This window comes from Podarcis gaigeae, assembly GCF_964106915.1.
Source record: "Podarcis gaigeae genome assembly, chromosome: 11".
In the NCBI taxonomy this organism is placed as follows: domain Eukaryota; kingdom Metazoa; phylum Chordata; class Lepidosauria; order Squamata; family Lacertidae; genus Podarcis; species Podarcis gaigeae.
The window spans coordinates 54,287,850-54,314,555 of NC_139687.1; the positions used below are offsets into that span (position 1 = coordinate 54,287,850).

At 45.1% G+C, this 26,706-nt stretch overlaps 1 protein-coding gene across 7 annotated transcripts in view; it reads left to right on the forward strand.

The window, feature by feature from the left end:
• MYO5B (myosin VB) overlaps positions 1–26,706 on the forward strand; it is a 303,840-nt gene that overhangs the window by 135,201 nt on the left and 141,933 nt on the right. For all 7 annotated transcript variants that reach the window (XM_083702547.1, XM_083702549.1, XM_083702552.1 and 4 more), the window contains exons 5-7: positions 5,609–5,765; positions 20,993–21,136; positions 21,904–21,985. In XM_083702547.1, coding sequence (XP_083558673.1) covers positions 5,609–5,765; positions 20,993–21,136; positions 21,904–21,985 — 383 coding nt within the window. The remainder of the gene's footprint in view (positions 1–5,608; positions 5,766–20,992; positions 21,137–21,903; positions 21,986–26,706) is intronic.

The window sequence follows — 26,706 nt, forward strand, 5'->3', positions numbered from 1 at the left end:
CTCAGTATTCTCTGGTTGGCTTCTGTTATTCTCTCCTACCAATAGGGAACCTATGTAAGGACTCTATATGGGCTCTTGGACACCCCATAAGGGAAAAGGACAATTTTTGTTTACAACAGTATGCAATCTTGTATTGCCCATTCCACATAAACTCTTCTCTATGTCTTGTCACGATGATTCGTGCTTGAGTGTGTGAATGTGGCACATTTCAAAGAGTACACTGCCAGAGGATGTGTCAGGCGACACACATGCTCTAGCAATGACGTTTAATCTGTGAGGGCTGCTTCATGCATTCCTTATGCCCTCCTTGTTGCAGCATTGCCGCTGGGAGCCCAGGCAGCAGTATGCATGGGAGAGATGGCCGTCACCAAAGGCTGCCTGCCCAGGACCCCTCAAAATCCTGCAGAAGGCTGTGAATGCCGGCACCATTGTCTTCTGTGATTCATGTCTTAAAACTGGCCTTTCAAATCCAAATTGTAAACTTGGCTAGGTCTGAAGCACCCAGCTAAGTGCTTCTGAACAAACAAGGGGTCAGCTGTTCAGGCAAATCTTTTGTGAAACAGGAGGGAGGGGAAATAAATCTTGGCAGGCTGATTGCATTAGCAGCAAATGGTGTTTGCTGGGTCTTTTTATCACTTTTGTTGTCCGCAGGGATTCCTTGTATATATGTATGCGTGAGTGTGCCTTAGCGGGTGTGCACTTAGAAGGGGAAATGTGCAGAGAAGATTGACGGCTATGTTCCTGAGTTTGGCAGATCTGGAAAACTTGTTGCATCCAGATTTCAGTTCCCTTGGTATTGTTTGGTCTACCTGCAATGGGGGGGGGGGGTTGTAAGTATACCTGAAGGAGCATCTCCACCCCCATCGTTCAGCCCGGACACTGAGATCCAGCGCCGAGGGCCTTCTGGCGGTTCCCTCATTGCGAGAAGTGAGGCTACAGGGAACCAGACAGAGGGCCTTCTCGGTAGTGGCGCCCGCCCTGTGGAACGCCCTCCCATCAGATGTCAAAGAGATAAAGAATTACCTGACGTTCAGAAGACATCTTAAGGCAGCCCTGTTCAGGGAAGCTTTTAATATGTAATGCTGTACTGTTTTTAACATTGATTGGGAGCCGCCCAGAGTGGCTGGGGAAACTCAGCCAGATGGGCGGGGTATAAATAATAAATTATTATTATTATTATTATTATTATTATTATTATTATTATTATTATTATATTTGGAACCTCATCTCTCTCTTGGGTCACTAGCTGGAGAGGTGGAATTTTACATTCCTCACTTAGGGGCTTGACAGATGCTGGATATATTTTTGTTCTTTTTAAAGTGTTTTGTGCTATGTGGACAGTTCACCTAGCCAAATATTCTGCTTTTCTGCCAAGGCAAACCCATAAGCAGGGAAAGAAAGTGATGGGTGGCCGTCACCTCTTGTTTGACCTCAGCAATGGAAAAACTGGGATAGAATGAAAAACATGAAATAGAGTATCTTGCAGGAGTACATGGCTGGCTGGAACCCAGCGTTTCTGTTAGGTGAGAATGCTCAGCTGCATTTTGTTGCAGGAGCCCATTGTCACGGCTGATTCCTCTTGGTCAACTTACCCTTTAGGAATTTAAAAAGCATTGCCTAAGTTTAGAGACTATCACTACATCTTGTGGCAGCGAACTCCCCAAGTTCAATTAATGCATTGTGTGAAGAAGTGTGTCCTTTTGTCTGTTTCTGTCTACTGCAGTGGGGTTTTTTTTGCAGCTGGGGGTACTCTTTTGTCATCTGACCTGTTGTGAAATATCACAGATCAGGGTGGGGAGAACAGGACACAGTTCTTATTCCTATCTTTAAAATACCACATTCGCCATTGAGCTATGCTCTCCATATAGGACAACTGCTTTATTGATAACTCCTGCAATGCTTAACCTGGACCAATATGTAGTAGTAATGCAACATCCAAAGTTGAAAGCTTTTTATTGCAATGGGAAGAGCATGGAGTGTCTGTGCTCTGATTTGTTTTTTGCTGTTTTGTGCAGAACAATAGCGGTTTGCTACCCATAGATCCATCTCTATCCTACGTAATGTAAGGAAAAGATGATGGAGGGTTTTCCAGTGATCCTTAAGCTTGTTGATGTGGCTGTCAGAGGGGTTTTTATATGGGGTCTTGGGGAGCAGTGCAGTACACCAAATTGTGTAGCAAACACATGCAATCTCTCCTGGAGTACAAGTAATAAATAAAAATTATTTGCTGCTTTGGTGTTTTTCGGAGAACTGAAGCGTTAGTTTTAACACGAACTAGTTTGACTTCACCCATCCAGACCTATGCCAGCAGCAGCAAATGACTTTCTGTTCCTTCCTGTCAGCTGTGAGCAAAAATACAAAATCACCCACTGGGTGGTGGGAAGGTAGGGGTAGTTGGTTGATCTGTTTGAGTTGATTTCCTCCTGCTTTTCACCAGGTTCCCAGGACTTACCAAAAATTCACATTGCAACAAAGCAAATTAAAAATAAACATGAAAGCAACAATATTAAAGAACAGTGTAAAACAGTATAATTAAAAATAAACACCAGCAACATAAAAGCAGCAACCTAAAAGTCTCCAGTCAGCGTATAATTTTATGCTTTTAAAGCCCTTGGCCTGGCATCTAAATGACTTCTAGGTAAGTTCTGTGTAGAGCGAGTGTTGCATAGTCCAGGGTCCCACCACTGAGTAGACGCCCTGTTGCGCTCAAGAGGTTTTGTGTGGCTATCGCTGAAGTCAGGAGAGTAAGAAGAATCAATGCGCACTGATCCCTCTTGCTCTCCTGGCTTCAGCGATAGCTATACATCCTGCATTCGCTCCATAAGACGCACACACATGTCCCCTTACTTTTTAGGAGGGGAAAAGTGCGTCTTATAGAGCGGAAAATACGGTACTTGAAACACATCTGGTTTAAAATCAAAGTGTTAAATGGTTCATGGCAGTTGAATTCATCCTGGGATGTTGGCGATTGATTCACAAAAAAGTCCCATCTGGAAATAATGGGTGGGGTACTTTGGACAGCAGACAGTGACTGTCAGTCTTGGGATTCCCCATGACTCAAAGGAGCACATGGTATCTTTGGAAACTCTGCAAAGTCCACTCTGTTCTCTAATGCATGCAGTCTTTCTTTTAAAAATCGCCCTCTGTGTATGATGTTTATAAGAGTAGATGGCAAATCTTAGATTTTCTCCAGGGCAGTGAGTCTTGAAGCATGTTTTGCCTAGAAGGCTGTTAGCTCTCGAAGGCAGAGGTACCTACCTTCATGTGAGTCCCGGCAGGTCTGGAGCCAAATGGAGAACTCGGATAGATCTATGGGAGGGAGACGTCTGATGAGGCTCTGGGTGCAATTGCTGCTTACTGAAAGAGGCCTACACCCGAGCAGAGCCATCTTGAAGCATCGGGTCCACAGTGGAGGAATGAGACTCACTCCTTCCATTGTTATTCAGCCCCTAGAGCCCCAAAACCCTTTATTAAAAAGAGAGAGAGAGCAAAAGTTCAGCCACATTGGGCCTGAATCTCAGGAATGGCATGCCTGGCGGCCTAGATCTTGAGCAATGAGGAATAACAGAAGAGAACCGACAGCCTTTGTCCCCTCACCAGCAGTGTTTGAAATTAGCCAGGAGCCAGGCGCATTTTTCACCTAGCTTTCGACCACTTGTTACCAAGGGAAGATGCCTGGGTTACAGGATGGCACCTGACATCTCCATCATATGAGGACCATTGGACCCGGTCTGCTTCCACACATTCATACCCCATCCTTTTGAACTGGTAGGTTGGCAGGAGCAGGGACCGAGCAATGGGAGCTCACCCCTTCGCGGGGATTTGAACCACCGACCTTCTGATCGTCAAATCCTAGGCTCTGTGGTTTAACCCACAGCGCCACCCACGTCCCTAGGCCGTAAGTGCAGTCGGTACCAATAATGAGGTGGCAGGAAGAAGGCAGAGAGAGTGCCAGTGTGACATAGAGGCTAGAGTGTTTGAGTAGGACCTTGGAGATCCGAGTTCAAATCCTGCTCTGCAGTGAAGCTCAGTGTGCGACCTTGGGCCACTCAGCCCTAACCCACCTCACAGGGTTCTTGCAGTAAATTAACTTCCAGCCATTCTGTGGTTTCTGTTCTGGGGATGTTCAATGAGGCACAAGCAACTTGGTTCTGATTAAAGCTTGGGTTGTGCCTCCGTTGCACTGACAGAATCATAATTCTGTACTATCTGTTCTGAGTTGTTGATTCAGGATCAGGTTTAAGCTAGCAGAAAAGAGGAGACTTTTAATGATATGTTAATATAATATTTGAATAGTCTCATGCTATGTGGTGTAGGGTGGTCTCTAAATCTGAATAAATAAGGTACCACAGCTTCTCGCCGGTTGTAAGCAAAGCTCAGAGAGCTGCTTTAATCAGGCAGACTAAATATGTTTTTGCATTCTTGCTTATTTTGCATATTTCTGGGTTTGCTAATCACAGGGAGGTATAAGGAGCTACTTAGTGCAGTGAATCCTCTGTCACCTCAAAATGAGTCCCTTTCCTCCCTCCCACCAACAAGATTCTTAACATCGTTCAAGTATTTTCAAGATCTGGAATTCTGCTGCTTAAGATTTTTATTTATCTCATACAATTCTGCTCCTTCTTTCCATATTGATCATGAAAGCAGCTAACAACATCAAAGCAATTAAGTGCAATAAAGCACAATCAAAACCATCTATTGATTAGTTGCACTTCAGATTAGTAGCACATTAAACATTAATGGGTTAATTAAGAACCTAAGAAGAGCCTGAAGGATCAACCCAATGGCCTATCTAGTCCAGCATCCTCTTCTCACAGTCGCCGACCACATGACTATGGTACCATGCAATGAACATGTTCGCTGTGTGATCCCTCATTGGCTGGGATGGTTCTTTTAAAAAGATAATAGTAATAATTAAAGATGGAGAACAAAAGTGAGGGAAACAATGTATGCCAGCAGGCTTGCAAAAATAGGGATTGATTTATTTATAACATTTATGTACCACCTTATGTACCATCTTCCAAGGATCTCAAACTGGTGTACATGGTTCCCTTCCCAATTTCAAGAGTGCGGTTAATTTCTAGCGCTGAAATAAGATTCAGATACCAGTCTGGTCACCTTTGTAAAAGGAATGGGGAGGCACCATCTTCTTCCTCACCTCAGGTGGCAAAATGTCTTGGACCAGCTGTTAGGACTAGGAGATATCAGGTTTTCAACATCACGATATATCACCAGCTAAACATTGCAATATATTGATATATCACAATGTCTGAAAGAAGGATGGAACCATGTAGAGGCAAACAGCTCTGTGTGTTTGTGCTCACACATGCAAATATGCTCTCTTTTTTCTCTCCATTTCCTACCTTTAACATTTTAGGAAGGCAGGACACATTTTGAAATAAATAAACCAAGTTTCAAATAACTGAAAAGTTTAGATCCTTGCAACATCAATTCTACTCTATACATGAAATGAAATAGCCATTGGCCCATTCCAGATAAATGGAACTCAAATGGGAGGCAGATAATATGAAGTAATATGAGCCGGCCAAGAAAAGACAGCAATGTTAAGAGGTTAAATGTAACACCTGCCTCATTCTTCCTCATACAGGGATGAGAAGAACCAGTCCATTATTGTTAGCGGGGAGTCTGGTGCCGGCAAAACCGTCTCTGCCAAATATGCCATGCGCTACTTCGCATCTGTTGGAGGCTCCTCCAGCGAAACCAATATTGAAGAGAAAGTTCTGGCTTCCAGTCCTATCATGGAGGTAAGGGCCAACTCAACTGTGGCATAAATACTTCTACTTCGGGGCAATCTGGGAGGGAAAGAGCATTTGTGTTACGATACGTACACCTTTTTGAAAGAGTCGCCACACCACATTGGAGAGAGATAAACACAAGATGAAAGATTTCATTAAAAAACACAAAAACATTTCAAACGAAAAGAGAGAGGTGGAAAATATTTGAGATGCATGAAATAAAATAAACACTGATAAGCCATAAAATGTTCAGTGCTTTGAAATTACAGCATCCAAATTTGTGTGAGCGAACTGATGTTGCAGAAAATATTTGAAGTTACGCAACATTTTCTGCAGGGGGCCTGTCTCTCAATCCGTTTCCAAAGTTCTTAATTGTGAGCAGATCTGGAACAGACCCCATTGCTATGTTCCGTATGCTGGGTTGGTTCTTCAAATAATAGCCCCCCCCCCCATGAAAACAGCAGAGAAGAACTGCATGGCGGTATCCCACCCCCAATTTCATCACTTTACTCCTGCGACTTTCCAAATTAAGGGGGTCGCAAACAGATTCCCCCCTTGAATCAGGAAATGAATACCGTATTTTTTGCTCTATAAGACTCACCTTTTCCCTCCTAAAAAGTAAGGGGAAATGTGTGTGCGTCTTATGGAGCGAATGTAGGCTGTGCAGCTATCACAGAAGCCAGAACAGCAAGAGGTATTGCTGCTTTCACTGTACAGCGATCCCTCTTGCTGTTCTGGCTTCTGAGATTCAGAATATTTTTTTTTTCTTGTTTTCCTCCTCCAAAAACGTAAGTGCGTCTTGTGGTCTGGTGCGTCTTATAGAGTGAAAAATACGGTACCAAGCAATCACTATGTTCCATTAGTTTTCTGGAAGCGGTTTTTACATTGTATGAAAGCTGAAGCAGAATGTGGAAATTAACAGTTAGGAGAACTTCAGGGAAATGGAAGGCTTTTCATTGGTGAATTCCCTGTTTCAGCTCATTGCCCTTCCAGATGCATCTGCAAGGGCTGGTGGGGGTTTATTCTGAGTCAACCAGATCAAAGTTCCAGTCTCCTCTTGTGCTTGTGACGCTACTGACTTGTGTCTGCTGCCAGAGGTTTCCTGCCAGCAACACATGACATGGAAAGTGGTCTTTAGTGTTTTACCCACCTTTAGAATTTCAAAGTTTGCTTGGTTCAAGACAGTCTATTCTTAAGTTCTGTTGTTGTTCTTGCCGTTGTTGTTTCGGAAGATTGAATGCAGATTAATGCTGCCTTCATGCTGCCTTCAGCTGTGTAACTTCAGCCTCAGCCGATGCTTGCAAATTTGACTTTGTGTCAACATTGTCCCGGCTCATTTTTAATGGAGAATTCAGATCCCAACCCCAATAATAGTCTTCAAAAGTTGAGACTTGCATTAGCCTGGTCTCGAAATAGAATCAATATTCCCTTTTCAAAGATGCTCTTTTGTTCTTCTGTGTTTCACCTTTTGTATGTCAAATCATTTCGTTTTTAGCAAGCCCTTTCCTACTATGCTTTGCTGCAGAGAAAATTCATCAGTCTTCAGCAAAAGAAAGCTTTGCCGGCAACAGGCAGGCTTTCGGTTGGAGGGCATTCTGCTTAACTCTACAGAGGCAATGTGTGGGGCTCAGGGGGAACTTCTTTTCAGCTGGGTAGAGCCTTAACTGCCACATTGTACTATCCTGACTAATTGGGGTGCCTACCGCTAGGGATGAAAGCCGGCCCAAGCGCAGATGATCCCAGGGTTCTGTGCACACAGAAAGGCAAAACAAAGTGGGTTCAGCACCTTGGAGAGAGATCTATGGGTGGGTTTCATGACTGCAGCTGGTGATTGTGCAGTTGAGGCAGAACATCCAAATTATCTCACCAACACCTTAGAGCAACTGCAGAACTAGGTAGTTTGGGATATTGTCTCAGCACTCTTCTGATCCTTCTGAGAAGTCTGTGAACTAGTCATTGGACTCTGGTGGCAGAGGTGTCTCTTCAGGGTTCAGGGGAAGGCATTCATTGTCAGGTGCCTGTGGTGGTTGCTCGTGAGTAACCAGGCAAGACTCCGACCTGTCTTTTACAGGTTTTATTGGTGCAGAATCACAAAGTTCATCTTAGTCACTTGCAGATTCCAGGAGTGGCCCCTTCCGGTTTCCCCTCCAACATAAGAACTTGGACACCCCAAATCTCCACCTTCCCTCCTTGCATTTCACCCCTCTGCATAAGCTGGGCGATGGAAACGGCATTACTGTCTCCTGGCCAGCCAGGCTAGGTGAGGTGCTTGGGCTCTCAGTAGCATCCTTGAACACTCCCCTTGTTTGGCTCCCCCCTTCCCACTCTGCTCCACTGGAGAAATGACTTTCCCCACCGCTCGATGGGGCGCTGCTCTTCAGAAGTGCCAGAGGCTCTCTGTATCCCCCTGGCTTCCCCCCCTGTTCTGATGGCAGCCCCCTGACACTCATGCTCTAGTTTCTGCAGCTGTGCATGGATGGACCAGAGGGTGACTCCACACCCCCTTCTGGGCTTCCAAGATTTATAGTCTGGGGCATGACATGAACCAGATGCTTTGGACTACAACTCCTTTCATCCCTGACCATTGGCCACGTCACCTGAGTATGATGGAAACTGCAGTGCACAGTGCCTGTTGGAGAACACTGTTCAAAGAGCTTACAGATGGGCTGGAAGAGCAGCAGGGTGTAAGAGAGGGAGGTTCAACACAGTGGCTCAGGAGACTATGAAGCTCTCTCTGTTTGTGCTTCCTTATACGCTGGGCTCTGGAATGATCTTAGTAGCCCCCTTGTGCTCACTGCATCATTGCGGAGGCTGGAGCTGAATCTAATATCTGTATCCCAAGTTTTTGTTCTCCTGCCCTGACAGAGGTTTCTTTCTCAACTGCTCCAGTTTCTGAGTACACTCTTCCTTTTGCTCCTGAAAATAAATGAGCGCTCTACTGCCAACTCTAATTTTCAAATTCGTAGTGATAAGAGAATTAATTGCCGCATGTGTGGCAGACTCTGTTAGATGTCTGCCAGCTTGGCTAGTGTTGCCCAGGCTCCTTTTTCCCCCATTAAAGAGAGATGCTGAAGCTTTTCTGCTATAAGCTCTGGCTGGCAGCCAGTACAAGGCTGTCTTGAATCTTTTAAGTTGAACCTTGCATTCAGGTCTGGCCTTTAAAGCATAGGCATTGTGCACTTTTAAGCATGCACTGATATATGGCTATCAGAGAAAGTAGCAATGCCACCCTCATGCCTTTTGCAAGGACTTGTACCATTTGACAAGTAGCCTTTTGAAATTTGGAAGATCCTTGGATGCTGCTTAAATTAACCCAAAAGCTTTGCTGTGGTCAGGCCAAGGTCCTGTCTAGTCTCACATAGTTTTTCCAGTTTCAAGGTTGAAATACCTTGAGCAGGTAAAAGTGTTAGGATTGTGTTAGACAGATTGTGGTCGTTTCTGTTTGCTATGGAGCATAATAAGTTGGTTGCAATGAGGGATGGGGCAAAAATTTGGCCATGCTGTTCTCCCTTCTATTGCTTCTGTTAGCAGGGGCAGGCATCACCCTGTCATCAATGGTGTGTTTGATTTAAGCCCTTTCTCTTTTTGCGGTACAAGGGGGTGAATTAATTTACCCCCATAGGAATGCATGGAAAACAGTACAGTGGTACCTCGGGTTACCTACGCTTCAGGTTACAGACTCCGCTAACCCAGAAATATTGCTTCAGGTTAAGAACTTTGCTTCAGGATGAGAACAGAAATCGTGCTCCGGCGGTGCAGCAGCAGCAAGAGGCCCCATTAGCTAAAGTGGTGCTTCAGGTTAAGAACAGTTTCAGGTTAAGAACGGACCTCCAGAACAAATTAAGTACTTAACCCAAGGTGCCACTGTACTGTGGATGCAAATCCTGCTTTGGTTATGCCTGATTATAGTGACCAAGCCACAAAAGACAGGGATGCTATGAGGAGAGGCTGTGGGTGTGGGTGCACCAACAGAGACTTAATTGTGTGCCACCTGGGGAATGCAATGTCCTCTGTTTGTTGCAGGGAATCAGTTTCGATTTTGCAATGTTAGGTTTCTTGGTATGTGGAACCCAATGCTAACACGGTACTTCAGAGAAGGTCTTTCCTGTGCAGAATAAAAATGCATTTTTATCTTCTGATCTGTACATGAGATGATTCTGGGAACATAACTGAAAAACAGGAACTCTCAAATTGCATTTATTCTGGGAGTTTTCATTGCTGCCTTAAATTACAAATTAAAAAACACCGATTGTGTGATGAGATTCTGTTAAGTCTGCTTACCTGCTATGGAGCCCAGGGAAGATCTTATTCTTAACGGTGCTGCTAATCTGTCCCTGGGCCTTGCTTCCCTTTCCCTTTCCGAGAGTGGATTGTTCTCTGCCACTCTCCTGTGTTTTATTACGGTGTTTGCAGAAGACGGTTCTGTCTGCAACAATCACATAATTGCTTCCTTCCTCCCTATTCTGTTAAACACAGATGATCGGATCCGAATGACAGTAATTGAGATTCTATGTGATGGTTGTATAAAGCTGTGATCCCTGCGGGATTGTGTTCTCATGGCAGATTTTTAATTTAAGAGAGCGCTGATGAGAGGATGGAATTAGCAAAACCAGATACCATAACTCAGACGTGAGGAGGTGAATCTCCGATGAGGAAACCTCACAGGGAGCTTAGTTAGGTGGTGCGAATCAAAGGAGCGACAAGCACAAATCACATTCTGTCGCTTGCACTATAACTTAAATGTTTTCATTAGGGGTGTTCTGAAATTTCTTAACCGAGTTTCTGTCAGCGGGAGTTGAGAAGTGCTTTCTGTTTTGTTTACAATGCTCTTTGCCGACCTTTTTGGGTTGTTCCAATGTTGTTTTTCTCAATTCCAATTTTCATATTATTTGCCCTCACCATCACCTGGGCTGGGCTGTTCCATGTATTTTTGTCGGCAATCTCACAGACTTGCATAAGCATGCGTCACCACAGCCAGTCAGGTTAAATGGCAGCAGAGACAAAAGAGACTAAGGGCAGCCAGGACACAGGTGGAGGAGGAGGGAAATGGCATCATGAAACAGCTGCTGTTGCCACCACGAGAATAAAATAGTACTGATCAAAACAAGGTTAATGTTCGGTACCCACCCCACTGCCCAGTAATTGGGCTGTGCCAGTAGTTGAGAAGCTTTTTCAGCTCTAAGGCACAATCTCTCTTGGGCAAAATCCCAGTGGCAGACAGGGCGAAATGCAAAACTGGGTGGAGCCCTAGATGTGACTCATCTTTGTACAGTAGGCATCATTCCAACCATGTGCAAAAAAAGTCAGAGGTGTCTACACACACACACACACACACATACACACCGCATCTGTCTAGCTAGGCAATGAAGGGCATCATCACAGTCCAAATAGACATTCCAGCCAAGCAGAAGCACTCAAGGAGGGTGTGAAGCAAGATATGGGAGAGGTGTAACTTTTGCCACTTCAGTTTTTGAATTTAAGGTGTCATTTCTGTGGCAAAGTCATAGTGACGCAGGCAGTCCCCTGGACCACCTCATGCAGAATGCCTTGTTTTGTGAAAGGACCTCTCCCTCAGAGTGAGGCGGGAGACTGGGGCTTGAGGAACGTGGGCCCCAGGATTGCAGTGATGAAACAGATAACGAGTAAGGGGATGGAGGGAGGAGAGAATGAGCTGGGGCCACAGAGGCAGAAGAGGGGAGGCAAGCAGAAGATGGCTTTGTGGAGCTATGTAGGAGCTATCCTGGGTGGTTTTGTTGGCCAGACAGTCAAGGAAGCAGGCTGAGGCACAAATTCGCTGCCTCCTGCCTCTGCTGCCTGAGGCAGTTGCCTCATTTCGCTTCCTGATAGAGCCGGCCCTGATGTAAAGGATAATTGTTCAGGCATGGGGGGGACGACTTTTAAGGGGTATAAACTGGAGAAGATGAATCTCTTACTTCAAAACAAGGTAAAGCAGCTTTTTTGTGGAATTTTTGCAAAGCTCAGGTCTCTGCCACTTTGCTGTGATGTTGGGTCCTTGGCAAATATATTGACAAGCAGGTCAAGTCCACACTGCTTTTGTGAAGGGCAGGCAGCACTGAAGCAATTTTATCTCTGAAGATTGCATGGTAGATTCTTAACCTGAGAACTTGACACCACTCCTACTTTTTTGTTTTTTTGCGGCTTCATCGCGACTCTCCTCAAGGTCACTTTTATGCATTTAGATGTTTAATAAAAAGCTTGTTCATACAGTGGTACCTTGGTTTGCAACTGTTTTGGTTTGCAACCGTTTTGGATTACAACCACATCAAACCCTGAAGTGTGTGTCCCTTTTTTTTGGGATTACAAACCTTTTTTTAGGATTACATTTTTGGAGGCCCCATTGGAGAAAGCACGCCTTGGGTTACAACCTGTTTTGGTTTACAACCGGACCTCCAGAACGGATTATGGTTGTAAACCAAGGTATCACCACTTCACAAACTACAATGAAGAGGAGAGATTGTTTTCATAAATGTTAATATCATTATCATCATCTTCCTTGCAGGATTTCAGCCACAAAATATATACCCTTTTTAGCTTCAGTTACGGCCTGGGATTGTAAATCGTGTTCTATAGCACTCAAGTATTTCTTTGGGCGACTCTGTGATTGGCTCAGCACATTTTGAAGTAAAGCAGTAAATGCGAAGTGGCAATGACAATATTGTGTGGGTGGGGCAGAGCTTGGAATTCATGGAAGCCAAAGTGATGTTTTGTACCAGTCATCCACTCGCCATGTGCAAAACTTCAGAAGGGAGCCCCACAAAGGAATGAGGTAGTAGAATGGACCATAGTGCTTTGCAATGCTGGCAGAATGATATATTTTTTAAATGCTGCCATATGTAACTCCCATGCCCCAAAAGAAATGCTTCCTGAAAGCAGAAAAATAGCACTTGTGGTTTTTTTAAATAGTAAATTTTATTAGTATTTTCCACACAACAGCAACAAAAACCAAAAAATAACAATACACAAAACACAAAAACAAGCATATAAAAAAATAATCCAGATCTTACAAATTAATAATATAAACACTAAAAAGGATAACAAACATTGACTTCCACCAATCCCATAGCACCTCCTTTACCTCTATTGTATCTCCCTGTTTTCCTTATCATCTCTATCCTAACATCTAGATATAAATACCTCTTTCTTATCCTTTCACTTCACAAGGTTATTCCGGACTCAGCCAGATTTCTGTCCTCGAACATTGCCTTTTAAGGTATTCATTTAGGCACTCCCATTCCTTTTTCATTTCACTTTTTGGTTTTTGTCTTATTATATCTGTCAATTTGGCTAATTCTAAATATTCTGAAAGCTTACATAACCATTCTTCCCTAGCGCTTGTTCATGTTCTAAGAGTCTTCACTGTTTTTTGCTACAACAGATTAATATGACCGCCCTTCTTGAAATTTTTGCTCTGCTGCACAGTAGTTCTACTTTTCAAGGTGTGTTTTGTGGAGTAACATTAAAAACTTGCATTCTGAAGTGCTGCAGCCTACTTCTTCATGGGAGACTCCTTGTCTTATCACTGCACCATGGTGTTATATTCTGTTACTGGGGGAATAGGCGCTGTACATAGCACCCACTAGGTGGCTCCCTCTACAAATATGACTGTAGTCTTGGCAAAATTCTCACTTCAGAATTTGATTTGTGCACACACCGCCTCATTTTGTCAGTAGTTGGTCCCACAGACTTTTAATGGGGCAGGAAAACCTTTGAACCACTGCTTATAACTTCAAATGATGACAGAATGCCTTCCTCAACAAGCCTGAACGAAGTACACCAGTAGTTCTCACCCAGAATGGAAAGAAATATATGATAAGCTTCTTTAAAAATTGGAAGGAAAAGGAGTCAATGTGCTAATCTTCAGCATTTTAAAATTTGCTGTCCCTGTGGCAATTTTTGGCACATTTTTAGACCTCATCAGGTAGATTCAAGTAGGCAAAATTTCAAGTCATGGCCCAACATTTGCCATTTTCATAAGCTTACATAATTCTGAGGCCTACAAAGCCTCTTTCCCTCTGAGTGCCCACAATATTTCTCTGTGCAGTGCTATAACCAGAACATGCCACTTCTACTGCATGTGTGAAACTGTGCATATGCAGGTAAAGTTTGAGAACTACGAGGCACAGAGTTTAGCTTGCTCATACATACAAACAATCAGTGCATTGTTAAGTTGAGCTAACTGGGAATAATTCTGTGGCAGGGCAGCCCTGTCCTCCTAACACGGAGGTCTTCTCTGCTTCTGGATTGATGGGGTCAGGAGCGTTGCTTACAGAAATGTCTTGACCTACTGCTACTGCTGAGGCACTGCTGGAGGAAGGCAGTAGAGGGCACTGTCCCACTGGCAAAGCCCTCCAAAGTAGACATCAGGTGTGGGATGGAGGGTAACTTCCAGTTGGTTCAAAAGCGGAAGATCTGTACGTGGAGTCCTGCCCCCTGTTGAGAGGAATATAATTTTTATTCCAGCATCTTTGTAGGACATCATGAGAGCCTGAATCAGTCTTGTAAATAAGACTACAAAAGTTACTAGCCTGATCTTTCCCCGCACTAGCCTGCTAAGAAGCTAGTTGCCTGTATTTCAGGGCTAGTTAAAGAGGGAAAGCCCTCTTTTTTAAAAAATCTTTTTTATTAGGAATGTCAACATAACAGTTCATCATCCTCATTTTTCTTCCCCATTTTCCCCTCCCCCCTCCCCAAGAAAGAACACACACACACACCCGGACTTCCCTCAGCTCCTCTCTCTGGTTTTTCAGCACATGTTATTCTCTGCATATTATAAAATTGTAAAGATCCTTAATTTATCTATCTATATGTTACCAATCAAAAGTTTGTGAGTGTTTATTCAAAACCTGCCAAGGAGTCCAATTCATTTTGTTGTTTCTTTAAGTACTTTGGAAAAGGTTCCCATTCTTCTTTAAAGTCACAGTTGTCCTTATCACGTAGTTTGTGTGTCAATTTCGCCAATTCCACATAGTCCATCAGTTTCTCTTGCCACAGTTCTTTGGTCGGGATTTCCTCGTTCTTCCATCCTTGTGCTATTAAGACTCTTGCTGCTGTTGTCGCGTACATAAAGATGTTTTTCAATTTCCTTGGCAGGTATTTCCCTACAATCCCTAACAAAAATGCTTCAGGCTTTTTTACAAATGTTAATTGGAACATTTTCTTCAACTTATTGTATATCATTTCCCATTTTTTAAAAATTTTATTACAATCCCACCACATATGGTAAAAAGTCCCTTCTTTTTGGGAAAGCCCTCCTTTATTCTTCTAGTATGGAAGGGCTGCCTACTCTCTTCTCAGAAAACTAGAGATAAAAGGTTTCTACCAAGTGGAGGAGGCTGGGTTTGGTGGTGTTTTTCCCTTCTGTCAGCCCACTATGTTTTTCTGCTGCTGGTGGGTGCAATAAATGTTATTTTCCCTGCAGCTAGAACACAAACCAAGCAGGTTGGTGAAGGAGGGATAGAGCAGCACTCCCCTCCTCTGCCAGCTTGCTCACTCACCTGACTGCAATTCCTATTCACCAACAGCTACCAGGCAAGCGTGTTAAATAGCAAGCATTTTTTTAAAAATTAAACACAAGTCTGAGTTAAATGGCAAAAAAGTGAACTATAAATCTGTTAAATAAGCACCTCCTAATGAACACGTGCTCTTTACTTATGGTTTGGGTGGCTACTTCCTGATTTTCAAAAGAAAAAGAGGACAAACCATAATGCAGATATGTGCTTAAAATAGCACATAATATGTATGCGCAGGTGCAAACTTAGAAATAAATTAAAATAGCATGCATCTTTACCCAGGTGAGTTGTGTGCACCTTCTCATTTTGCTGCCCAACTGCTGCTAGCTGTTGATGGGCCACTCCTTTCCTGGGTAACTTTAAACCCAGGGGTCAGCAACCTAAGGCCCATGGGATCATTTTACCAGCCCCCAAGCCGCCCCCGAACCGAACCAAAACCAGAGCAGCGTGGGGACTCACTTTCACGGTGCTGGAAAACACATCTGTGCATGCGCAGATGCCAAAAATCGCATCTGTGCAGACGCAGACACTGGAAATTGCAGGTGTGCACACTCACGTGAGCCCACCATCCAGCCCACGGAGGGGGCTCCACAGCAGTGAAGTGGTCCAGGCAAGGTAAGCCTTGCCGACCCCTGCTTAAACCATGCTTGAACAGGAAATCTCTACAACTAGAACGGGGGGGGGGGGGGACTCCCAAGAGACTGCGATCTATTCACAGAGTTAAAAACTGCCAGCGATCCACTCCCTTCTGGGGGGTTCAGGTCAAAGTTGTTCAGCTCTTTTGGGAAGCCAAAGTGGTTGAGCTTCTTTGGGGGGAGGAAGCCAGTGATCTACCGCTGATCTACCGAAGATGTCCAGTGATCTACCAGTAGATCACAATCTACCCATTGGACATGCCTGAACTAGAGGACTCCTGTCTGTGAAATGGGACACGTGGCCGCCACTTTTATATGTCAAATTGTTTGGATGGATTGATTGATGTGTGGCAGGATGTCCTTTGCTTCCCATTAGGAGGAAATGCACTTTCCGTGCATTATGCAGGGAGGTGACCTGGGGTAGCCGCCGCTTCTCTGTTCCGTTCACTGACTCCTGCTATTAGGTCTCCTTTCCTTGCATGGAGAGGCAAGGAAAAGAGAATTTGCATCTCTTTCTCTTGGAGAGGCTTGAGGCTTTTTGCCCAATTTGTAAACACAACAGACTCCTGTGCAATCTGAGTTCTCCTGCTGTCAGATGGCATAAAGTCTCACATCTCGTCTTACTCTGCAGCCTAGACTTGGGTCGCAGCGCAGCTAGCTGGAGCACTGGGAAGGCCAGGTTCAAATTCCTGCTCAGCTATGAAGCTACCTCTCCGTCAAACCCTTCCTCACAGGGTTGTTGTGAAAATAAAATTGAGGAGTTGGGAATGGCTCAATTTTTATCTAATGATAGGTTTTCATACAATGGAAGAAGAGTGGCATAAAGATGTAAACGATAAAAATAACTACAGTGCTACCTCGGGTTATATACGCTTCAGGTTACATACGCTGCAGGTTACAGACTCCGCTAACCCAGAAATAGTGCTTCAGGTTAAGAACTTTGCTTCAGGATAAGAACAGAAATCGGGCTCTTGCGGCATGGCAGCAGCAGGAGGCCCCATTAGCTAAAGTGGTGCTTCAGGTTAAGAATAGTTTCAGGTTAAGTACGGACCTCTGGAACGAATTAAGTACTTAACCCGAGGAACCACTGTATTACAACCATTCACATATATAACACTTTAAAAAAATCTTATGTTTTAAAAAATACCTGAAAAGCAGATAGATGACATAAATAGGCAGAAGTCTTTCCCATTTAAAATATTGACTCCATTATTTTTATGGTCAGTATAATACCATCATATAAAGAGGTAGATGTTTATATAGACTAAAAATGCATGATAATTTAAGTTGATACCCAACATTAGTCATGCACAGAGTAAACCCACTGGAATCGGTAATAGGAAGTCTGCTCATTTCAATGGGTTTACTCTGAGTGTGATTTAGAGAGAGATCATCCTCAGAGTTTACTTTCACTTCCTTTCCATGTAAGAAGTAAAAGGTTTGCCTACAGAATATAAGGCATCTGGTTTCTCTAATACAGGGGTCCTCAGACTTTTTAAGCAGGGAGCCAGTTCACTGTCCCTCAGACACTGTTGGGGGCCGGACTATAGTTTGAAAAAAATATGAATGAATTCCTATGCACACTGCACATGTTTTATTTGGCATGCACAAAAAACAGAAAAAAACAATACAATATTTAAAATGAAGAATGGTTTTAATCAACATAAACTTATAAGTACAGTGGTACCTCTGCTTGCGAACGGAGGCCTGTTCCAGAGGCCCATTTGCAACATGAAAAGCCCGCAACCTGAAATGCCGTGTCTGCACAGGTGCGTGGCGCAATTTGGTGCTTGTGTGCATGCTTGAAGCGCGAGTGGTGAAACCCGGAAGTAACCCTTTCCAGTACTTCCGGGTCGCCGCGGGACGCAACCTGAAAAAACATAACATGAAGCAAACGTAACATGAGGTATGAGAATTTCAATGGGAAGTACGGGTCTCCTTTTGGCTAACGAGATGGTCAATATCTGGTTCCATTTTGGTCACTGCTAAAACCTGGTCGTGGCTGACCCACCCCACCCCCCGACCAAGGAAGCTGGGGGAGAGATGCCTCAGCAGCTGCCAATCTCAATCCTGAGGCGGGACCTCCTCCCACCTGTTCTGCCAGGCAGCGGAACGAGGCTCCCTGGCCCCGAAATGGCCACTTCCCTGTCCCGCCTCTGAGCGTAACGGCTGAAAAGGGAAAGCGGGGGGCGGCCGACCTTCCCCCCTCTCTCCGCAGCTGCCTCACCCGAGTCGCTTGCCTTGCTCAGCACAGCCTAAGGAACTCTCAGCCATGGGCCATAGGAGAGAGAGAGCGCAAAAGCGCTGGCCTGCCTTCTGCGTCTGCGCAGGATCGCATCATTCTTCCTCTTGCACGTGCACCGCCTCCTCTCCCCACAACCAACCAACCACTCATAGCTGTCGACCTTCCCTTTTTTGCGGGAAATTCCCTTATTCCAGCGCCGTTTCCCGCTGCTTCCTTGTGCTATCCCGGATTGTTAGATATCCCATAGACTGACCCCGGGACAGGTGAGGCTGCTGATCCCTTATTTTCGAGGCTGCTGATCCCATATTTTCAAATCTGAAATTTGACAGGTATGCAACCACTCGCAGTATCAGTGGACGCTGGATGCAGAAGTCGCGCTTGCACACGGGACGCCACACTTCCCTTCACCATAGACCCGTTAGACAGTGGCGGGTTCTGCAATTGCCAGGTGGGCTGGGTTCAGGACCCTGGTGGTCCAGATCTGGCCTGCGTACTGTAGTTTGAGGACCCCTGCTCTAATCCTTTGTAGGTGTTAATTTATATGCGTTCACACACACACATCCGCATTGTAACACTATCCCGGTTCTCAAAATGCCAGGGTGCTATTGCTGAAGAGGCGTTATTCTGCCACTTCCATCCAAGCTGCTATTATTAAAGAAACTATCAGATAGTTTGCAGCAAATCAATAAAATTGTCCCTGGAGCCTATCATTATCCTCACCCTCTCCTCTGAGTGATGAGGCATGCCTAAGGGCACATGCTTAGCCAGCCTTGATTTTCTTTGGAAAGAGGTCATTGGAAGCTTATGGGGCTTTGTGATATTTGAGGTTATTTCCAAGTATGCCGCTTGAGGAAAGGTGCAAGTGCAACCAGCCTAAAAAATATCAGCATTTGCTGGAAGCTCAGGTTGGGAGAAATGCATGTTCTCTTTGGGGTATGTCGTCTCCATTCAGAAGACTTGAGGAAGATCATCTAGTACAGGGGTAGTCAACCTTTTTATACCCACCGCCCACTAGTACATCTTTCTTGATGGTAAAATTTTCTTACCGCCCTGAAGTGAAGGCATGAGGCAGGAGTTGGTAATGCAGGTGAGCTGTGCACAAGCAAGCTGCCAGCTTGCTCTGTCGAGGCTCTTTTTATTAACACAATATGCAAAATCAGTCAGATACATTTTGGACTGTGACCTTTACACATCTTCCAATCCCGAGATAGAAGGGTGGTACAAAGTTATTTTGGCACCTGTTTCCACCATGTCATTTCCCCCTTGTACAATGTATGACAAAGGAGCCAAAGGTCACAGACAGGACACGGCAGACCACTGAGAAAGCCAAAGGTTAGATAGAGGACATGATGTTCAGACAGCTGTGGTTTGTCTGTGGGTGGAAGTGTGCTCCACACCCAGTGGTCATTCCTTCACTGCCCACCAGTGCTCAATGGAAGGAGGATTCAGCTTGTGCCATAGAACCCCCCTACCGCCCACCTACGGTCCTGAAATGCCCATTAGTGGGATGTAGGGACCAGGTTGACAACTCCTGATCTCTTAATTCATTCCTTGGGGACACAACACCTGAAATCAGCGGCTTAAGGAGCAGCGTGGGACTGTTTTCCTAGCAGCCCTGCACTGCTCTTTGAAGCTCCAGTCTTCAGAGGTCCAAAGAGCAGCTCTGGGAGGGAGACGCAGTTTCCATTGAAAGGAAGCCACACACCCCTCCTTTAGCAAGGCAGGCTCAAGGAGATTACCTGGCCGTAGCAAAGGGTGGGAGCACACCGTCCCCCAACAAAGGGGAACCATCAGGAGCTCACTCTTAAGCTCCTGGCTGTAACTTCCAACGCCCCACTCTTACCTCGCCCGCACCTCACATCATACATGAATGTAACTTTCTCAGAAGAGTCTTAAAGGCCAATGGCATTTTAGTTTCCAGACAAGCCCATTTTAAAAACTCATAGATGTTCATCGTTCTTCTGCCACTTGCCATCTGGTGGGCAGAACTTGACAGAATGTATATGGAGCGGGTTGTGTGTGTGTGTGTGTGTGTGTGTGTGGTTACTTTCCTCAATCTCTCCTCCCTGCCCTTTTCTGTTCTGTGCATGTGTACAGGTCTTGCACAAGACCTCTATATTATTTTTATTTTTAAAGCGTAAAAAAGCTGGTGCATGTTTTACCGTGTGGAGATTTTGAGCAAGCAACTCCTCCTAGCCCCGGTAGTTGGAAATCAAACATGCCTTCCACGTGTGAGAATTGGTGGAAACAAGCCCTCGCACATGGTTTGTGCTGCTGAGAGCCAAGTGCCTAGGTTGTGTTCAGGTGAGGAAGGGAAATAAGCAGGGGTGTCGTGATACAGGCTGTTATTTTTTACTTATTGGATTTTCATAGTAAGGGGAGACACACATTTAATGGCGAAAGGCAACCTGCTCATTATGATGACAACAGCATTGTGTGTACTCTGCAATTTCAAATCTGGAATCAGTACTTCTTGTTCATGAGCAATTCCAGAATAAACTCTCACCTGGAACCCCATAACTCTTTAAAAGGGTGTTGCAGTCTGCACTAGTTGCTCTCAAAAGCAGTCCTGTAAAATAGATCGCTCTTGCTCCCATTTTTCAGACCCGAAGCTGTAGGATAGTGCTGTTGTCATGTTGAAGAGCGCACAACTTAACATGCAAGATGTTTTGCCATCTCTGTCTGCCTTTATCTCTCTTCCTTTTAATGTAACCATGTTTGTTTATTTATAGGCAACTGCAAGTTTCTTGTGTTTACTTAAGAGAGGATGTACATTCTTGCAAAAAGGATCTTTCTTCCCCTAATACTTTATTCTGTTGCATAAAGGCGATCGGCAATGCGAAAACAACTCGAAATGACAATAGCAGTCGCTTTGGGAAATACATTCAGATTGGCTTTGACAAAAGATACCATATCATCGGCGCCAACATGAGGACATACCTACTGGAGAAATCGAGAGTGGTATTCCAGGTTCGTTTGATTCTCATTTTGGACAATATTTTCCTGTGGGTCTCAGCAAACAGCCACTGTGCATTGATACCCACCCACTGCCCAGTGCTGGGTGATACCTATAGCTCTCTTCAGACATTATTAGATATCCAACTTGTCTCTGCTTTTCTCCCCTCACCCCCTGGCAATGCCCCACAGTGTTCCTAATTGTAACACCTAAAGAGGGCTGTTTACTGTGTAATTTCTTCATTGGACCTTGCATTTTCTATGCCTATGTTTGCAGGGGAGATGTAGTTCTGGACTGCTGTGTACAGTGCAGCTCTGCTCTATGTGGGACAGTGGTTAGAGTGCCAGACTAGGCCCTGGGAAGACCAGAATTCAGATCCCCGCTTGGCCATGAATTTCACTGGCTGGCCTTGAGCCAGTCACTCTCTCTCAGCCTAACCCACCTTGCAAGATTGTTGTGAGGATAAAACAAGGAGGAGGAGAAAAACTGTGTATGCCAACTTGGGGGGAAAGGTGGAATATAAATACAAATATATAAATATACTTGAGCAGGTTCACCACCAGATGTTATCAAGGACCTAAACTTGAACAAGCTGAGTTATTTATAAACCGTAAACTGTCAGCAGTCATCTAAATAAAGCAATACAAATCCTTAACTGGCATCTGTGGATGTGTGTGGAATCTGTGGCATGGATATGTCTGGAGGAGGGGGAAAGAGGGTGTTCCAGGTTATGCTTAGTGCAAGCTCTTATCTCTGAAACGAAATCTGTCTTACTCCTCAGGCAGATGATGAGAGAAATTATCACATCTTCTATCAGCTATGTGCCTCTGCCAGTCTTCCAGAATTTAAAGAACTCTCCCTAAGTGAGTATATTATCCTTGAGTATTCGGTCACCCTTATCATGTGCTTTCTTATTCTTTGCACTGTGAAATATTTGATCTGAAATTCCATCTAATCAGTTCCTAGATTTTGCAGCCAAGAAATGGAACCCAGGGTGGGACTATGTGCAAGGAAAAGAGGTGGGGCTATGCAGATCTGGCAGACTTGGTCTCTGTGTTGGCCCATTTAGTTCTACAGACGCAGTAAATTGTCCAGTCCTCTGCCTCCATCATATCCTCAGATAGCTATCTAGCAGAGTTTCTCTGTATTGTCCATTGTCTGCTAAAGCATGTTCTCCATAATAGAGAGCACGTGTTGTGGTGGGGGCCAAAAAGGCCACCCCACTGTTGTTGGGCAAATTGGCCACGTGCTGTGATTGGGCAAGGAATGTTGCTGGGGAGAATGTTATGTTGCTAAAGTGTGGGAGGGGTCAGAGGTCTTAAATACAGGGCTTGCAGCCTGGGGCCTTCTCTTGGGCTGCGTGCACCAGATCACCCGCCCACCCTCCCTGGAAAGGGGGGGGGGTGTTCGTTGTCCTCTGACCTTGCTATGCCTGTCATGGGGTCGTCTGCCTTGGGGCAGGGGCCTGGTAGGAATTTTGTCCATTTGGCTGATTGGCTGTTGCCATTTGGTTTTTGCCTACTGCGTAGCAAATTGTCACAACTTGTAAGGTTGGCGGTTAGGCATTGGTTAAAATTGGTTGGTGGAGGGGTAAGTGCCTACCCCTCCAATGGTGGTGCTGAAAGGGAATTCCGTTAAAGGAATCCAGGGGCTTGCCATCCCTTTCCTCCTAGTCCCTGGCATCGGACTTGGGCCGTGCAAGCCCCAGGGGGCATGAGGGTGAGAGATGAGGGACTGATGCCCAGCTTCATTTCTCCCCAATATGGTTCTCCCTGACTGGCTTCCGCTGGAATCCGGAAGTCAGTTCTGTCCCCTTGACTGGTTTCCGCTGGAATACCGAAGTCAGTTCCGTCCCGGGGGCAAGGACAGATAGTCGTAACCAATGCCTAAGCAACCACTGATGTGTGTGTATTTAAATAAAGTTGTGGCCAAATTCATGCCAAAAACCTGAAACAAAATTGTTGTGTGAAGTGTGAGTTATTGGGGTGGCCTGGGGGACCTCAACACGTAACATCCACTCCCAAGGAATGGCATTTTAGACATTTTGGACACCCACTTGCCTTTGTAGCGATCTCCATGTGACATCAAAACTTACTGCAGATTCTAGTGAGGTGTGCAGTTCAGTGTCTGCTGCAGCATCTTGGGTTGATGCAGTTTCATTGATGCAAGCAATGTGTGTTCCTTGCACCTCTTCGCTTATTAAAGCTGCTGTTTGGGTATGACAAAGTGGATCCAGGATGTGCCAATGCGTCCTTCGGGGAGATAGTTGTTCTGGACATCCTGAAAGAGGTGTGATTCAATCAGTCCTGAAAAAAGGCCACCATTCGTTTGTGACAACTACCACCTGTTTGCAAATATCCCCCTTTTAGGGACTGCATTGGGACGTGGGTGGCGCTGTGGTCTAAATCACAGAGCCAGAAGGCCGGCTGTTCAAATCCCTGTGATGGGGTGAGCTCCCATTGCTTGGTCCCAGCTCCTGCCAACCTAGCAGTTCGAAAGCACATCAAAGTGCAAGTAGGTAAATAGGTACCGCTCCGGCAGGAAGGTAAACGATGTTTCCATGCGCTACTCTGGTTCGCAAGAAGGGGCTTAGTCATGCTGGCCACATGACCCGGAAGCTGTCTACGGACAAACGCCAGCTTCCTCGGCCTATAGAGTGAGATGAGTGCCACAACCCCAGAGTCGTCCGCGACTGGATCTAACAGTCAGGGGTACCTTTACCTTTACCTTAGGGACTGCATACTGGGTCAACACATTGCCTCACTGTTGAAAAAATTGCAGTGGCTGCTACTTATCTATTGGACTGAGTTCAATGTGCTGGTTTTGGTATATAAAGCTCTATGCAGTTTGGGACCAGGGTACCTGAAAGATTGTATCACCCCTTATATACTCAGTTGACCACTGAACTCTGCAGGAGGGCTTCTTGCAGATGCCATCTTATCAGGAGGTCCATTCTGCACAATGCAGAAATCGGGCCTTTAGTGTGGTGGCACCTTCCCTTTGGGATTTCCTCCCCTTCGATATTTGGCAGTCTCTGTCTCTGTACTGAAGACCTTCCCCTTCCAACAAGTCTTTTCAGTTGAGCTCTTTCGCACTCATTGTCTATAATGGGATTTGATTTATTACATTTCTATGCTGCTTTTCATTCACGCAAATCACAAAGCACCTTACAAACAATACATTAAAATAACTTAACAGATAGCATCTTAAAAAGCAGAGACGTCACCTTGCCAACAAAGGTCCGTATAGTAAAAGCTATGGTTTTCCCAGTATGGAAGTGAGAGCTGGACCATAAAGAAGGCTGATCGCCGAAGAATTGATGCTTTTGAATTATGGTGCTGGAGAGTCCCATGGACTGCAAGAAGATGAAACCTATCCATTCTTAAGGAAATTAGCCCTGAGTGCTCACTGGAAGGACAGATCCTGAAGCTGAGGCTCCAATACTTTGGCCACCTCATGAGAAGAGAAGACTCCCTGGAAAAGACCCTGATGTTGGGAAAGATGGAGGGCGCAAGGAGAAGGGGACGACAGAGGACGAGATGGCTGGACAGTGTTCTCAAAGAGACCAGCATGAGTTTGACCAAACTGCGGGAGGCAGTGGAAGACAGGAGTGTCTGGCGTGCTCTGGTCCATGGGGTCACGAAGACACGGACACGACTAAATGACTAAACAACAACAACAGAACATCACAAACACAACATAAATCATATAGAATAATTAACAGATTTGTGATGGCCATCAGGCAATGGCTTTTTCCACCGGCCTTGCCACCACCCCACTCCCAGCCCCAGCCTTGATAAGGATTGCTCTTCAGGTGTCTTTATTGTTTTATCATTCGCCTGGGCTCCTTTGGGAGGAAGGGCAAGGTATAAATTTAATAAATACATACGTACATTTCTTAGGTTTTATTCAGCCTCTGAGCAATGCATCCAGCTCAAAACATGTAGGGTGCTTGGTCCCTTCGTCAGCAGTTAACAGCACCTGCAAGTCGGGCTTTTTCCTCTGAACATATGAAGAGTCCTCTGGGATCAGGTCAAAGGCTGATCTAGCCCTGCATTCTGTTTTCACAGTGGCCACCCAGATGCTGCCTCTTCACAGGCAGGACCTGCAGAACTCCCCCACCCCCCGCCCCACTTGTGATTTCCAGAATCTGGTATTGAGGGTCATCCTGCCTCCAAGGGTGAAAGTGCAATGTGTTAGGATTTTTATCTAGCCGAGCTGCTCTAGCGAGTGGTACTATTGTACTATGTTTTGTATACATCATGTGAGTGTCTGAGAGAGCGTGAGAAAGGAAGTGTGTATTATCTCTTCCTGTGCTGTTGGAAGTTAGTTTCACTTCTGCATGTGTCACAGTTTTCTGTACTGGTGTTCAAAGAGCACAGACGTGCTGATGGAGTCTTTGTAAATAAAGTAGTTTTAGAACTACAATTGAGTCTTTCTTCTGCTGTGATAAACCAGAAGACTAGGGTGCTCTTTTCAGGAGAGAAGGGTAGCTTATCACCCATCTCTCTGGACTGAGGGAGATTTACAGCCAGGGAGGACCACTGGAGAGATGCTCCGAAGACTTAGGAAGTTGGTAGCCTTCCCGGGGAGTGTTTCCAACAGAATGTAGACATTGTACATTTGGGTTGCAGCCATAGCATGGCTCTTTATGGCAGCCTCGTCTTCAACAACTCACTTGGCAGCCATTGGCAGGGAGGAATTCTGTGCAGGCAAGTAAGTGATTCGGTTGCTAGAGGAGAAGATCTGTCCGCTGCCAGTCCACTGGTTTGTGTGTGCAGGCTACAGATGGAGCCAATTCTTTCGTCTTTGTTTGAAGATGAAGATTGAACTCTGCATGAAAGCCCCCCTGTCAACCCCCCAAAAAACCCTGAGATCTAGAACAAGATAGGGGTGGGGTAGGAGGGGCATATATAAATGACCCCCTTGCACAAAGAAAGCCTCTTTTATTCTATTATGACAGTGGCTCTCAACTCCAGTGTCTGGAGGGGAAACACTTTGTGGAAAAACCTAGAAATCACAGAAAGCTGAGAGCATGAGGAGGCTATTCCCCCTCATGCCATTTAACTGGATGGGGAATATTTGTGTTTTCTCTTTCTCCTCTAAAGCTTTTGAGACGAGAGAGCTTCTATGGCCTCCAGCTGGGCTTTTTCTCTTGGTGGGTGTTTTAGCATTTATTTCAGAATGGCACGCTTTCTGTTCCATGGGCAAGAAAGAGCCTTTGACCGAACATTCAAAGGCTGTGCTTGAAATTGCGGTGAAATCAAACCAAGGACTCATTCTTGGATACAGATGTAGATATAGCTGCTTTCTCTTTGCACGCATGTTTGTGAATGTGTGAGAGTAACTCACAAACATTAAAGATACCATCTATAAGTGAAAGGAAAACAGTGACAATTTGCAGATTGACCAGAAGCAGAGTGGAATACATATTTTATTACTCTCTTCTTCTTCTTCTTCTTCTTCTTCTTCTTCTTCTTCTTCTTCTTCTTCTTCTTCCTTGCATTCTATTTTTCCTTCAAAGGCTCATAGTGACAAGGCAGGGAACTCCCAAGACTTGCAGAAAAAGGGGCGCAATCGACCC